This window comes from Sander lucioperca, chromosome 12 (assembly GCF_008315115.2).
Source record: "Sander lucioperca isolate FBNREF2018 chromosome 12, SLUC_FBN_1.2, whole genome shotgun sequence".
In the NCBI taxonomy this organism is placed as follows: Eukaryota; Metazoa; Chordata; class Actinopteri; order Perciformes; family Percidae; genus Sander; species Sander lucioperca.
The window spans coordinates 12,466,606-12,483,742 of record NC_050184.1 but is presented as its reverse complement, the minus strand read 5'-3'; the positions used below and the strand labels follow the sequence as shown (position 1 = coordinate 12,483,742).

The window sequence follows — 17,137 nt, the reverse complement described above, 5'->3', positions numbered from 1 at the left end:
AATTCATAAACCACAACTGAATGTATGCTTGGCAGATTGCAAAATTTTTTTTTTTTTCAAATTTTCAAAATATTTAAAATTAAAAATGATGGACAATTATGCATAAATGTTGCAATAAAGCTGGTATTCAATGCTTGCACGGGGCGTTACATGTTGCAGAAAAAATATAATTTTCAAAAATAAAATTTCTTTTAAAAAAAAATTAAGTTTAAAAATTTACATTTATGAATTATTATATATAATTATTTTAATAATGCTGGTATCTAACAGGCTCACACGGGGCGTCATTTGTTGGGTATAGGTAGGGTACAGATTTAATTATTGGCAAATTATCAAAGATGTTTTAACAATATTAATAAAGTTATGAATATGCATATTAATAACTTCACCAAATTGACAAACAATCAAAACGGGGCACCACCCTGGAAGTCAGGGACCAGTAATCAAACTGTGAAACTGTTTCATGTGAACCTGTCTCATTAGGTGGTGTTCCCTTTAAAATACAGATCTTAACTTGGTTAATCTATCTGGTATTCTTTAAAGGAACAAAAGGAAGGGTGAATCCAAGTAACGACCTGTTTAACCAGCTTATTACAATAAGTACACAAATAATCACAGACAACTGCTATTTAAAATATAGTAGAATTTATTAACTTTTAAATTATCAATGGCCAATCAATAATCCTTCGATCAATTAAAACCAATATACCCTTTTTAAACTACAACAAAACAAAGCAAAAACAAACCAGCATGTGATGTGAAGAGACACGTCTGTGTCTGTATGAGTGTGAGTGTGTGTGAGAGAGCGCGAGGAGGAGGGGGTGTCGAAATGTAGTCTAGTTCAAAGACTACAAAAATGGCTACTCCTGTGAGCTGCACAAAACTATTTTGTCTAGCCTCAAGAGGACAGTAGTGGTGCTGGGTGCAGCGCTGTGTGGCTAGAGCAAGCCGGTTAGCTTTCAGGCTAATGTCTTAAGGCAGTTACACACCAACCAGACGGCCGACCGTCAGCGGAAAAGGCAGTTGGACTGATCAGTCTCCCTGAGTTGATCAAAAAAGTGCCTCGGAACACACCAAAGCGACGGCATAACAGCAGGCGGCGCTAATCTGTATTGTCGCCCAAAAAAAGAAAACTGGCAGCTGATTGGACGAACGTGTCACGTGGGTTTGATTTCTCCAGAAATTCAGATTGCATGTGTGTGTTTGTGTGCGTGAGGTTAGTGAAAGAAGAAAGGGGAAAGAAAGAGACACACTTAGATCTTAGTTATCGATAATGACCAGCCCTCTCAGTCACTCAGGTCTGGACTAATGTGAAATTAGGGCAGACTCTGAGAATTTCGTCTGACTGAGGGGATGTTCATTATAACCACTCTGGTGCACTAAACAACTGATTCTCCGCGGAGATAACATGGCTCCGCCGGTCTACACAAACCACGGGGTGGCGTTCTCGTCGCCTGGTGGCTGTGAACAGACGGACCGCCTTCTTACTGTGTGTTCAGTCCGTTCGTGTCTGTCCATAGCTTTCCACGTTAAAACAGAACGGCCCGGGGCGACCTCTAGCTCGCCCAGTAGGGGCGTTCACCCCATGTTGGCTGAGTCCTGCAGCGGCGCAGGGTTCGAATCCGATCTGCTGCCCTTTGCTGCGTGTCATCCCTCATCTCGCTCCCCCTTTCATGTCTATCCACTTTCAAAATAAAGGGAAAAGCCCCAAAAAAAACAGAACAGCCCATGTCGTTCGTCAGCGGCAACGGAGAAACTTTCTGATCCCCAGGGTAGGGGGGAACAAGCCAGAGTCGACTTTGAAGAAACAACTGTGTCCGTGTCAGATTTTCTTCTAGAGAATGTTGTTGTTCTCTCTGCAGCGTTGAAACATGACATGTGTTTCCAGGATCCCCTTAATTAAATCCACGTTGTTCAGAAATGGAAGTTTTTAGCACAAGCGCTTGTGTGCTTCCTTCAGCAGTGTGAGCCACCAGCGGAAGACATTAGTTTTTGGGTGCTCAGGCTATTTATAATTTAAGGCCCCATGCTGTGTTTGAGGAACCCATGAACCAATGGGAAGAAGCAAAGCTACAGGAAGGTGTGAACCTTATCTGCAGCCCCTCCCTGGAGGCATTTTGGGACTCTCTTTCTCGTAGTTTGGTGACAAGGGCTGCCAAGATCTCTTTGTCTGTGTCCACATGTGCTACATGTGTGTCTTGTCTCCAGAGGTCAGTTTAATCTGAGGCCTTTTTGGTTACAAATCAGGTTTAACACAACTGCTGGTCCCAACATAATAATCACATATTTTTATTTTACAATTTTCATAAACCACCGAAAGTCTGACCGAAACAGCTGATGAAGTGCGAGGCACAGTTGCTTCTGCGTGGAATCAAAAGTTCTATGGTTGAAAAAATGTAGTTCCAAAGGAAAGGGCTGTCCGACTGCAAGGTAAAGTAGTGAATATATATAGTATTCTAAATATAGCGTACACATAAACTGATGTTTTTTTTAGGTGGGCCTTTTTTTAGTTGGCTAAAATACGTTTTTTCGCTACTACCCCGTCCACAGCACCACGTTGCTTTGCTTCCTTGTCAGTACTCTGGCCTGTTTCTCCAAACTGGGGACGTGCCGAACGTCATCTACCTCATACAACCCCACTTCAAAAGTTTCAATATTCACTCTCCTTTTGGCTCTGTTGTGGTCTGTACCTATACCTCAGAAGAATATCTGTTTTTTCCCTGTTAAATGCTGGACAGTTAGCTCAAGTACGAAATATGCTAACAAGCTCTGTCCTGTGATTTTTCTCTGTGGGTTCATCACATGATCCGATGTTAACAATAAAATATTAATTATAGCAATATTAGGTAGAAGGACAGAAGTATATGCAGCAAAAAGTATGCTACTGAAGTATCAAAAAGAAAAGTATTCATACAGCAGAATGAGGCTGTTAAAGACAGTTGTTATATTTTCAAGTACTTCATTGTGTTGCGCCGTTTAATCTATAACCATGCAATTTTACAAGCTGATCATAAGATTTGTATGTAAAAACTTGATATTATATTTAGTAAAACATAGATAAAGTAAAGTAAAATAGAAGTATAAAGTAGCATATGATGGTAATACTCAAGTTAAGTAGGTCTTAAGATTGTAATTAAGTAGTACTTGAGCAAATGTACCACCGGCACAAACATATACACAAACAGTGATCAAAGTTGGCAGCCAAATAACACAGTGGCACCAATGTAGATACAAGCATGTGCACAAACATCAAGCATGAATAAATCAATGTTTTTAATCTTTTTCTGATTTTTTTGTTGAGCACAATCCACACATACCCAAATGCAAATGAAATAAGTCTATATATTATTGGTAAACATAAGAATAAATATGATGGGTAAAAAATGAACTGGCAGAACTTTCACAACCCTGTCAGTCACAGTGATGGGTTGTGATTAATTACACTGCAATCCCTGCTGGGACGTCACTCTGACAGACTGAAACGTGGTTCTTGATTCTGATATCTGGCTGAGCCGAGTTATAGATGAGAGAAGAAAACAAATCTCCTCTCAGCATCCGAACTCTCCCTGTAGCTCTTCTACCGTTGTCCAAGTAAAGTAAGCTGCTGCAGTTGGTTACAGTAATGGAGATAAAACAAGCAGATTGTAGGACATAAGGTGAAAAATCAGCAAACTATACCTTTAATACTTCACAAATAGTCTGTGCAGTATGAGGTCCGGTCATTTTTCATATACTACACTGATGATGTGACAGGCCTTGGCCTGGGCCAATATGTCATCATAAAAGCCGGCTGATAGCACAGCACAGGGGGGAACTTCTCCATCTGCTAATAAAGTGCACATTCACTGGTCATGGCATTTGGTGCGTGTGTGTGAGAGAGAGAGAGAGGGTGAGTTACAGTAATGGTCCTTGAGTGGCAAGGGAGTCTTAAATGGTGCTCTTTCAGAAGATAGACTGGCACCTGTAAGCTTTGGCACACACACACACACACACACACACACACACACACACACACACACACACACACACACACACACACACTCTGATATTGTGATTGTGATATTAGACAGTATATAAAAATGTGACTTTAAAGAGCCCTGGGGCACTGCACATGTTCCTGCCACCAGTCCAGGAACAGACCTTTCACATTTTCCCAGAATGCCAGTGTAGTCCTCAGACCATGCTGCCATCAAGGGCGTTTTACACCTACAGTATGAATGAGGGCATAAAAACATGAAGAAAAGTTTAATGTCAGAATGTGGGGGAGGCTGGTGCTGCTTTGATTCTCCCTGTGGGCTGAGATGGGACATCTTACTGTGTATAAATAAGCATCATCATCATCTACAGTTTAGGATTTATAGCCTGGGAGCTAAAAGGTTTTTTTTCACTTTGCGAAAGGAATTGGGGCACTGTGTGTATGTGTGTGGGAGAGAGCGAGAGAGAAAGCGAGGGAGAGAGAGAGAGCAGATGGAAACAGTGTAACTGAAGGCAAAACTCAGGGTGCAGCAGCAACAGAAGCAGCGTTTCCTTGTATGGATTGAAAGGAGGAAATCCTCTACTTCGTCGTCGCCTGCATGCAAATGCAGAACGGGACAGAATAAGGCTTAACACACTCATCTGAAAACCAACACTTGGCTTTGCGGGAATGGGAGCTTTTCGAGCCCGAGATGCAAGGCATCACCCCTGACAATTTCCCAGAGCATCCACAAAGGCTCATACAGGTGACAAGTGTGTCCAACTTCACTGCACCGCCTGCATTGACGCGCTTCAGAGTGCGTTTCGTCCAGCGGCAGTGCGCTGCGTGAGACCCGCCGCTCTTGTTTTGACGTGACATTTCGCTTGAGCTGCAGTGCATATGTGGCCACATATGACGCATTTGCGCCTTCAGCTGTTTTGGCCGCATGGAGTGCTGCGTTTCCGGACAAGTTTTTGTGCTGATTGGTATGTTCGTCATGTCCGCCTGGGTTAACTTGCGCGTTTCTCTATAGAGTCACACAGAGCCGCGCTCAGTGCAGAAGTTGGTTGGGAATAATAATAGAAACAGTGCGGAGCGCAGAGGAGGAAAATAGAGGTGACAGTGGCGTTCAGGGGATGTTGAGCGGCAGAATTTACTAGCAACATCATCAGCATATATCCGTGTGAGGATCAAAACTGCGAGGGACTGCTGCTGCTCACTCCTCTTCATCTACATACTAACAGTTTTTGCAGAAGCCTGCCAGTGAATTCCAGCTCCTGAAACCACAGCTGCGTAAACTTGGCCAGATCTGGTGACATTGTACCCTGTGTGTGTGTGTGTGTGTGTGTGTGTGTGTGTGTGTGTGTGTGTGTGTGTGTGTGTGTGTGTGTGTGTGTGCGCTGAGCAGCCTGGATGGATATGCGGCTCACCGAGGGAATTTGAAAAGCAAGAGGGGATTACTATCAGCTCCTCTCTTCTATTATAACCTCAAAATGGATGCCGACGACAGGCTGTGGAGACGCCACTGGATTTGCCACTCTTCCGCTGATCTGCTTGATATCTGAGAGGCACAAGCGTTAAAAGTTTGGATAATCTAAAAGCTGAAGGTGTAGGATGCAGTCTGGAGTGAAGACGCTCTCCGCAGGTGGAGGTGCGTCACTCTGCTGCCTGCTGCTCCTCTGGCTCATCTACTCCCATCTGCTCAGAGAGGGTAAGGGCACTTCTGTTTATTACTTTGTCAGCAGCACCATTGTCTCTGAGGGCTTCTTATTGGGATGCAGCTGCACATGGTGTGGTCAGGTCTGGTGATCCTTAGGAACATTCTCCATAATGTCCAATTTGTGTCCCATCACCAGTCAATGTATGGTGACCTTGTTGTACCTTATGGTATTTTTGATTATTTATTGATTTGAATTTGATTGGTATCTTTATAATAACATTACTGTAGTGAGTATATGATACTGAACAGACAGTGTATAGTGACATTATTGGACCTAACACCATTTTATAATATTATCTAGGAGCCTGTAATATATTGCAGTGACCATATTCTCACAATACTGTAATATATAACCTTATTGTTAAACTAACCTTGTGGTTTTCCTTATTCTGATGCAGGCTCTTTGCTATACCTTGTGGAATGACAATTTAGTGAAGCCATAATCGAGCTTTAGGTGAAAAAGTAACACAGTTTGCTTGTTTTAATTCCTCGTGCAGAGAGGAGAAGGCCTACTTCAAAGCTTTTATAATTTCACTCAGGTTAAGGCTATATCCATCCATGCCATGCTTTCCTCTTGAATAATACATCCGCTGGTGCAATTACACCTTCACCCTGACACAGAATAGAAAGCAAAAGTATGTGTCTCTGCTCTTCATTGGCTGCTGTCCATGACAAAAATTTTGGATTCCAGTGCTGTCAAAGACACAGAGAACGGGCTTAAAGCATTGGAACTTGTTGGGAGATGTTGAACACTAAGTTTGCAGATTAGATCTCTTAATCAAGCATTGGCCAGCAGCATAATTACCACTGTGGAGGAGGGATAGTGCCTACATCAATGTCTTTGGCAGCTCGCCAGGAACAAAAGTAGACACTGATGTGAAAAATGAACTGCCTGTGCACTGAAATGTGCTCCCTTTGCCTCTAATTTGCAGTGTTTTCTCCTAAAATGCTGCTTTTACCAGCCTCTTATTGCAGCCCCTGAACCTTCTTTCAAGCCTCTGCATATCATCTGAGGAGTTACAGCAGCTCTCCTCTTCCCCTCAGCCATTTATTATTGACTCAATTTCATCTGAAAATGATCTCATTAGAGTGTTATTGTACAACATTGTTCAATCAATCTCTTGTGAACTTTAATACACTTGATATTCTTAGAGTAAATAGATTCTGCTGGATTTGGCCTAGTTAATACCTCTGGATATGATTTGTCGCTCACCTCCTTCCAGCTCTGAGCTGAATTTTAAGAATGAAGCATGTAGTATATTATTTATCCGCACTTGTAATCTTCAAATCCCACTAAAATCCTCCTCTGAAACTGGCAGCTGTGACCAGTCAGTGCTGTCAAACCACCATTGCTTTTTTATTATTTCATCAGCTAGTTGACAGTATATTTTTGTTTTGTGTTTATGACTGCTCACCACTGATTGAGTCAAAGCACTCATCACTTTCCTTGACCAGCTCTGTAACACTTCCACCTCCCTGGCCCCGGAAGGCCCCTGAAGCAGCAACGAGTGTGGTTGAAGTGGTGGGCAGAGAGGTGAAGCCTTGTGGTGGTGAGAGGCTGCGTCGCCTCCACCCTCTCTTCGAAGCTCATCTGTCATGGTGGCCAGGACAGGAAATCAAAGCACAGCAGCCCTGTCAGCGCACGCCATTGGGCCAGCGCCCACCACGATGAATTGCCTGTCAGCCGCTCTCAACGTTGCCAGTTTATTCAACGATAAATTTGGAAATGTCTGGATTTCCTCACTGGACCACATTCTGGTTCAGTGGTGCAGTTAGAGAATGGTGGCAACTCCTCCTTGCTTTGTCAACCACATTGCTTTGGATTGTGTGTGTGTGTGTGTGTGTGTGTGTGTGTGTGTGTGTGTGTGTGTGTGTGTGTGTGTGTGTGTGTGTGTGTGTGTGCGTGTGTGCGTGTGTGCGTGTGTGTGTGTGTGTGTGTGTGTGTGTGTGTGTGTGTGCGCGTGTGAAGAGGAGGAGGGGATGGAGCATTGTTATCCACATTTGTAAGTTGGAGGTGGACGGACAGTTAGCCTTTGCTCTAACTCAGCTCAAGGAATTCTAATGCCAAGAATACATTTCAACTTCAAGTGGGAACATAAAAATTCCTCCTTCTAAAATACTGTGATCAAATGAGGCTATTTAGCATTTTAGAAGTGCAAATCCTCAAGATCTGTGAGCATCTTTGATGCAAAGGTAAACAGTCATTGCTGTTTCTGCACTGCACTTTCCAAAGATCAACTGTCAATCAAAACAAAGTATAACATCTTTGTTTTTCGGATTTCCTGTTGAAGAAGTTTAAAGCCCAAGTTTAAATCCCCAAGAAATATTTCTTATATTAAAATTGGATCACACGACGTGAAACATGTGCGAAATGTTTGTAGTGATGAAGCAACAGAGAACTATCACCCTCTGCACGTACCTTCATTTCAACAGAGCTTTTTAGCCTCTTTTGGCTCGTTGTTTTGCTTTTCAGGGCCACTAACTTTTCTCTCATGGATCTCGTTTCAAGCAGCAACAGGCAGCTGTTTTAAGCAAAAAAAGCTCTGAGAAAACCAATACGCTACCTGACCAGCACCAAATGTCAGACAGACAAAGTCAGCAACTAGATGGTGAAGAAAGTTGAACAACTGGAAGCTAAAGAGCCAGATACTTTGCTCAGGAGTTATTGGAGACAAAAATAAAAGCTTAGAGGAGAATGAACATTGGACTTACATTCATCAGGTAGCCAGAAAAAAGACTCCAAATGAATGCTAATGTTGCGCCATGTCTGCTGAATGTTTGCAATTGTTAGCAAACATGTGTGTTACAACAACTTTCTAAATTAAGCTGTTGTGTGTCCCAAGTGGCCTAAATCAATTAGTGTAGCTTTAATTTCATTTTTTTGGTGGTTGGCGTTCTTTTGTTTGTTTGTTTGTTTATTTAGGATCCTCATTAGCTCCTGCATTTGTCTATTTGTCTGCTCAGCTATTACTTCTTACGCATAACCCCTTCTATGCTTTTTCCAAATGACCTAAAAAATGTTGACTTCCTCAATCAAAAGTTCAGCAAAACAGACTTTTATTCACAGTGTGTGGAATGATGAATATCATTAATATAACAAGATTCATTGGATGATTCAAATGACTTGAATACATCTACAGAGCTACACTGTAGATCCTAAACTTGGTGTCATATAAGTGCAACAGACAGCAATGCTGCTTTTTACAGCACATGTCACATGTCATGATTAACGTGTCACTTTGATTTGTTTGAATAATTCAATCAGTGCTCCTGAACACAAATAACAGTGCCCTGAAGCTGAGAAGCAGAGACAACAATCTATCCAGTCTTCTTGCTCTGCAGTAAACTGTTGATGGGAATGACAGCACACATTTTCTGAGATACGTATACAGGCTGTGTCACTACATTTTAAAGTGAGTCCCTGTGGCTTCACAATCATTACAGAGCTCCATTGATGGCCGACTCACACAGTCAGTCCACTCTTTGCGTTGTGGACTCTGCCATGTGTCTCTGATGCCTCCTGTCCAAATGTCATTCACAAACCAGACAGATTTTATCCTGGTAAATTATTCTGGATTCTATCTCGATTACTTTTTTTTTCTTCTTCTTTTTTTTTTTTTTTAGCAAATCAGCTCCTGTGTGGGAGACAGCAAGTCTTCATGGGGCACTAGAGTGATGAATTTAAACATCTTTGGTTGGTATTCTCTTTTAACTTAGGGAGCATCATCTATCTATCAGAGCATTAAACTAATCAGAGTAGCAGAGAATTACCGACTTTTTGAAGTTAATAGGATGATTTTCATTCCACTCTTCTTCAAGGCTACATTAAGCATGCAAAAGGAGACCCGCTTTGATTATGACCTTGGCTGTAAATTCTTAGCAAATCATTGAGGCCTGCTCCTATAGGTGGCAGAGCTGTAAAAGTATGAGCATTTTTATGGAACAAAATGAAAAGATTTTTTTTACAGCTAAATCAATTTGGCAGCACACAAAGCTCATATTTCATCTCCCTGAATATGAATTCCGTCTAGCCTTCAGCTTTGACCTCCCTTGTGGTTGAGTGTAGTGCACCGCTCAGTGTATTTCTGCTTTGTTATTTTCTCTGCGGAAAGCTCTGGGCTTGAAACTGCTCCATCACTGGCAGAGTAGTATAAATGATTTGAGTTATGTTACTTCAGTCTTGTGTCCTGCTCTATTTTCTGCCTGATGCCATATTTCCTGATAGCGCTGTGCTTGAATATTAAAGCTGCAGTTCACATAATTATGCATTACTGTACAGTGCTTATGGGGTCATAATAGCCTTCTGATGCTCACCATTTTCTCTGGGTTTGCATTAAAGAAGGAGGGCATCCTAGAGGGCTATGGAATTTGAAGTGAGTCACTGTGGCTTTTACAGTCCTCTCTGCATTACATTCAACTGAGCAACTGTTTGCTTTTGCAAGGCATATTGTACATTCACTCTTGCCTATGCCTCAAGCCTGTATTCATCCACAACCAATTGTCTGAGTGTACTCTACATTGTAATATCTCTGCAGCCCAGACTGTGCTGCATCACTGCAACAGAAATGTATCAGACGCCACCTCCATCATGTGTACTGTACAAGACAGACCTAAATTACAGTGTCAGTCCTAGCTCTGTAAGGGGAATATTTTCTATTTTAAAGCAGCCCTTGGCAATGTCACACAATGGCAGTGCTGAATTTTAGAGAGTGGGTTGGTGTTTTAAAACAAATTTAACTGCAAAGACCTGGAAGTCCAGTAAAGTTACATTAGCGAACTAAACAACAAACTGCTGCTTTCCAGTGAAAAAGGAAACAACCCAACACTGTTGAGTTCGACTTTCTCCAGAGGGAGCACCATCCTACTGCTGCTACAAGAGTTTCAATTTGTCATTCCCCGTGGGTGGAGTAGTGTACACACCTGACTCGAGAATTAAATTTGAGCAAATAGAGCACATCTCTAGCTTCTCAGTTGGTGGGGGTGCAGTGCATTTCTCTCTTTTTCTGCTGCCCCACTGGGTGCTCATGACTGCATAGAAAATCATGCTTGTTTTAAGACCTTTAAGAATTCCCACATTTTAATGCAATGTAGGTATGCATTTGTGAATATGAAGAGCTTTTCAGAGCTAAAAACTCCAACCTGTATTGTCATCAGGATGTGAGAGCTGGAACTGCTCCTCAGAACAATAAATGGTAAACTGACTGCGTGCCAACACACTGCCTACTTTACCGCTCGCAGATAAATGAGCTTCATCATGTAATAGCATAACACACCCCTCATCTCCAGAAGTCACCCCGGCTGCTCCCACATTTCCCTTTGCTATAGTTCCTGATTCATTTCTGTTAGCTACAGATTCAATTGCATTCTTAGGTACCGTTACAGGTCCTCCGACTTCGGCAGAGAGTTGTGCACTTGCATAAATATTGATCGGACCGCTGTAGAGTATTCAAATAGCATTTGAAATCATGGTTGTATTCCCTATAAACCAAGCACATTAATAAAAAGCGGGGGTTTCGCTCCACTGCTCTGCTGTTGTACTTGTTTAGCAGCAGAATCTCACAGCGGTGTCAGAAAGCATATAGCATGGGGTCAGTCAAACATCTACCTCTCTCACCTGGTGTCCTATTACATGATACCTACTGCGCTACTGGCGTCAAACAGTGTTAAGGTAATGAGATGCACTTGGCTGTGGCTGCCTAGACTAGCATATGCTTAGTCAAAAGGGATTGCTGTTCGATGTCGTCCTGAGTTGGTAATAACAGAGTTGTGAGATCAGAACGGGCACAAAGGAACGATTAGGTTAGATTGATTGAAATCAGAGCAGCAGTGGAGGATAAATCCAGATATTTATCCAGTAATTTAGATTACTTTTTTTATGTTGGTCAGCCTCCTTATTAGCTAATGTAACACAGTGAATAGTTTGGATCAACCGAAGTACATTTCCAGGATAAAGCCTGACATTGTCTTTGTGTTGTCGTTCTCAAAATCCCTTTGCTACGGGAAACAACAACAAACTTCGAGCTAGCAAGCTACATGCTGAAAATGGCAAGTTATGAAGAAAATTTGGATCGTGCAATAAGGCAGGTCTGGTTGGTTCTTTTGGGGAATGATTGTAAAGATTTACAAGGAATATGTTTACGGTATTTTCTATCTAACTGGGATGTTTTGGGACCGATTGCCAGGGATTGCTGTCTACGAAGGACACACAGCGACACACTGGTAAGAGCAAATTAGGTTTAACCATGTATCCAGCTAATTTAAATAGCTCATGTTACTGTATTTTGTGAACAGTTAACTTCATTTAATATTTTATGTGCCATTTTGTTTTGAAAGTTCCTTTCCAAGACTATTTTGCAGAGCCACCGTCACTGCGTCCGGAACTTAGCGCCACCCAAGACGATTGTGATTGGTTTAAAGTAGGGATGCACGAAATTTCAGCCACCGCAAACTTTAGGCCAAAAATAGCATTTTTGGTTTTTGGCCGAAAAAAAAACGGCCGAAAATATGAGTCGAAAATACATGCCTCTCCACCTCGCCCCTCAGTGCTCAGATTTCCCTCTCAGTTGATTTAGCCAGCAAAGGCTGATCATGTCAGCGGTGTGGAATTACTTCAAAGTTTCTGATAAGGACATCAAATTTGCGATCTGCAGTGTTCAGCAGACATTTCAAGAGGGGGTACGGTGCCGCAGAACTTTTCCACGTCAGGTTTGAGACACCATCTGAAAACACGACATCCAATTCAATATGCAGAGTACATCAACATCTCTGACATCTGATTGTTACAGAACTGAATGAAGAACAGTGTATTCAATATTGTGTTTTATATATATTTTGAAAAATTATCACAATTGTCAAATTTTGGTGTGTTACTTTCAATAAAAGTGTGATCATTTTAGTGGTTTGTATGTAGTTTTTCAATTCAAATTCATTAAATTCATAAAATCAATTAAAAAGTATAATATTATTACAAATATACCAAAAATTTTCATTTTCAGTTTCAGTTTCCGGCCCAGTGCATCCTGAATTTTCGGTTTCGGCCCAGAATTTTCATTTCGGTGCATCATTAGTTTAAAGAAATGCAAACAACACAGCATTTTTTTTCTCCTATCCTAGACTGTATGTGTGGTGTAGTAAGACTTTACTCAACAGCGCTGTGGAGATAGGTCTGGCAATGCGAGACTACACTGTGAATATGTCCAAGTTAGTGGTGATTAACCTTGGTGCACTAATGTATGTCATAAGTGGGACTGAAAAACGTATTCAATTAATTGATTATGTGATTGTCAGAAAATGTATGGTGAATAATTTTGATAATCAATTAACTGTTAACCATTAAGCAAAAAATCCAAATAATGGGCCTAAGGGAAGAACACTTTTGTATTGGGGTTGACAGAAAAATAATGGTCAACTATTTTGATAATGAATTGTTGAAGTAATTTTTCAAGCAAATATGCCAAACAGTCCCTACTGTACTTGCAGCGTCTACATTTTAAATATTTGCTGCTTTCCTTTGTCATATGTGCCAGTAAACTGAATATTTTGGGGGTTTGGAGTGTTGGTGAGACAAAACAAGTCTTAGTGTCTTAGATTGCTCATTTTAACTTAATGACTACAACCTGTTTAGAATTTATTTTATTTAAACAGGGACAATGCACAAGTTAACATTAACCTTGTATAAGAACAAGGAGAGATGCATTGCACTGGGTTGTAGCACAAGTGCTATTTTCCGCCCGTAGTCCCTTGGCAGGTCAGTAAAACAATAAAAATTCCACGCAAGTGAAATACAAAACATCAAAATATACAATTTTACAACCACAGTCACAACTAATTTACAATAAATCATTAGTGGTGCACATTTCTAACATTTAACTCACTCTTAGCAAATTGGCAAGCATGTTGCAAGCAAATTATAGAGTTTCTGGTCCGATTTCAGCTCCTCCTGTCCACATTTGGAAGTGTCTTTGAGCAGGACACTGAACCCCAAATGGCATCTCCACCACCATCGGTTTGTTTGTGTGTGTTTGAATGAGAGGCTTTGTAAAGCACTTTGTGCTGCTCAGGTTCGAGAGCACTAACAAAAAAGTCCATTTGAATAGTTAAATTAATCCATAATCAATAATGATAATTATTTATTATTTAAGACTTTCAAGAGAAAATAAATCCAAGCAGTGTGAGGTAGGTGTATGGATTTAAGATTTGTGGTGGTATGGAGGTTCAGTCAGTGCTCATTACATTTCAAAACTTGATAACTGCAGCCACCACAAAAAATATATATGTTTTGACTGATTACCTGTAGCATTAATATTATAACACATCACACACTGTTTTAAATCTTCCATAAAAGATCCTTTGAATTCATATCTGATTTGATGCACGTTAATATGATTGTCATGCTCTCTAAATTGGCGCTTTGTTGGCAGCCCCATTTTCATCCTTGCGAACGGCACTTCTATCAAGAAAGGAACATACAATGGAAGGAAGATAATCACTGAGACTTATTATTGTATGCCAGTGTAGTGATTAGAGTCTGATTGACTCTCTCAGGGAAAACTGGTTAGATTCAATGCCAGGACGTTTGAGCCGAGCCAGCACATAATGGCTCCGTGCTATAGCTGTGTCTTTACGGGGTATAATACCGAATACAATACATATTGTCATGAATAATTAACTGAACTAGCTTTACAAGAAGTGGAATTTTTAATAAACATGGTTTGAAAGAATAGTTTGCAGAGACGATCTCTGCAATAAAACATTGTAAAACCTCACTTCCATCTTTAGCTGCCTGCGAGTAATTACAATCTATAAGAAAGATTGTTTTAATATGGAAATGGAATCTTTGTCATAGTTCATTCAGTGCAGCCTGTCACACACACACACACACACACACACACACACACACACACACACACATATATATATATATATATATATATATATATATATTTTTTTTTTTTTTTTTTTTTTTATGGCAGATTCCCTAAGAAGAAGCAGAGCAGTTCTCATAGCACCCAATCTGGTTTCAGTTGAATGGGAGCAGTGCATGGCTGTGTCTGATGTTTGTCTGTTAAATCTGATAAAGGTATTTTATCAGTTAGGACTACTGATGTATCTGCACAGTCTTAATTAAAGAGACCAACAAGAAAAGAAAGATAAGCAAGAACGAAGTGAATGTTTTATTGATAAGTACATGTCTAAATAAGGAACCGATTGCAATGTTAACGGGAAAGATAATTAGTAGTTTTCTATTTTCGGTCTATGTGGTCAGAGTCAGCCAGTGTAATGTAGTTTAATAACCTCATCATGCCCAGCAGTTCTCAGTCTTACAATGACACACATTGAATTGGGAAAATTGTGTAAGCAAGTGTGGACTCCTGGTAGCCTATTTCAGGCAGAGATACTAAGATATTTGTGCTCCTGTACTTTGGTGATCTGCAGTGTGTCTGATCAAAGTGCCGATATGTAGAGCACAGACTCGCGTCTTTGCTCTAAGCTGTGTTTGTTTTAACCCTTGTGCGTCTGCGCTGCAACTTTGCACTTGTATAGTGTTGTGATTCAGTGATCAGTGAAGGTCATCAGGCTGCCAGTCAGTGCTGAGAACCAGTCTCTGTGCTCTGTATCGGCTTCCTGTAGCCCTCTAGATGTCTGACATGATCCATAGCCTAGACAGCAACATAGCAACATCCTTCACTTGGCAAGCTCCTCGCCACCGCAGCAGCCATATGCCCATATCATCATGTGAAATAGAGATGAGGCCAAGTGTCTTCACGCTGCTGAGTGACAGAAACCCACTGTCATATGAATTAACTCCTGTACGTATGATGGAGCACTGGCCGTGGCTGAGGGGACTTTACAAAGCCCCCCCCTCCCCCCAACACACACACTCTCCGCCTTGCTATTCTCCTCCTTCAGGCTTATTGCATGAAGCCCATTCATCTGTTCAGTGTTGAAACATGGCAGCGAGCACTGATATCTGATGGCACCTCTGTCCTCCAAGCACCCACCAAGTAAACAGGGACTCTCCTTAGCAGAAGAGAGTAGAGGGTGGGCTGAGTGGTGGGTAGGGGAGGGTGGGCAGCATGGCTGATGCTATGAAATATGCATAGCAATTCTTCATAGAGGTGATTGTGTTTTATGACTCCCAAGACTGGTCTAGATAATAATTTTATGTAAAAAATACACCATTCTTATCAGCCTAAATCACAAAGGTAGCTGCCACTGAGACCAACAACCCACCCACCAATCCATTAATTTAGATGCAGATTAGTCTGGAAACGTTTGGGGTTGAGTGTGGTTACTGACAGGGACAAATTATTAATACAAAAGTCTTAAGCTTGGTTTGCAGGCCCTAGAGGTTGCAATGTTGAGGTGGAGCTGGAGGAAAGCCCATGGAGTGTTGAAAATGAAAAGGGTTCATCTTAGGGGGAAAGTGAAGCTGCCATTTCATGGCAATCTGATCTTCTGATTTGAGTTCTTATAGTAACCTGACTGTGTTGTTAGAGGAAAGATCAAGGATTCCCCAACAACATTAGGGTCCATCCCCTGGGGACCATGAGTTCAGGCAAACGTGTTGGCCTAGGGAAAACAATGTAAGGTCGTTGGATTACAACAATTACAAGGTTCCATTATCTGGAGATTGTGAATTTAGACAGCAAAGTTCATGGAAATGTTAAACTTAGGTCAAGGGTCCGAAAGGGTGTCACTTGATTTCTGATTCATGATTGATTCACGTCTAAAGTTTCAATTCAATTCAATTCAATTCAATTCAATTTTATTTATAGTATCAAATCATAAGAAGAGTTTTCTCGAGACACTTTACAGATAGAGTAGGTCTAGACCACACTGTAATTTACAAAGCCCCAACAATTACAGTAATTCCCTCAAGAGCAAGCATTAGCAGTAGCTATTGCGACAGTGGCGAGGAAAAACTCCCTTTTAGGAAGAAACCTCGGACAAACCCAAACTCTTGGTAGGCGGTGTCTGACGGCGCCGGTTGGGGGTGTGATGAACAGTGGCAATAATAATCATAATAAAGATAGAACAGTGACTAAAATGGTAGTCATAGTAGTTCATGTCATAGTAGGGCACAGCAGGGCGTTACGGGGTGTAGTGTGGCAGAGCATGGGTGGACGCGGCAGGACGCAGCAGGACGCAGCCGGACACTGCAGGGAATCGCAGAGCGTAGCAGGGTGTAGCAGGTCCACAGCGACAGCTGCACCCAAGACCCAGGTCTTGGTGCCACCCTAATCCAAGGCGATTCTTGGTGAAGAATAATTAATAAAGTAATGTTACATTGTCAGTGCACATAGTTGGAATAATTGGTTGGGTGGTCATTGGGGCCCAAAGTTAATTCTTGCCCCATAGTTGGTTAATCCCACATGGTCACTATAATAAAACCAAACCACAATCATCATCTGGAATATTTCCAACATGTCTTCCTCAGAAAGTAAGTAGCTTCTGAAACA

General features: G+C 41.4%; 1 protein-coding gene across 6 annotated transcripts in view; it reads left to right on the top strand.

The window, feature by feature from the left end:
• The first annotated feature begins 4,436 nt into the window (after window positions 1–4,436).
• The window catches only part of tafa5l (TAFA chemokine like family member 5, like), a 61,455-nt gene continuing 48,754 nt past the window's right edge, over window positions 4,437–17,137 (top strand). For 2 of the 6 annotated variants that reach the window (XR_004899024.1, XR_004899023.1), the window contains exon 1: window positions 4,437–5,666. Coding sequence is in view for 2 of the 6 variants with exons in the window: in XM_031286717.2 (XP_031142577.1) it covers window positions 5,570–5,666 (97 nt within the window). In the remaining 4 variants the exon portion in view is untranslated. The remainder of the gene's footprint in view (window positions 5,667–17,137) is intronic. The other 4 variants (XR_004102810.2, XR_004102809.2, XM_031286717.2 and 1 more) reach the window with 3 other exon arrangements.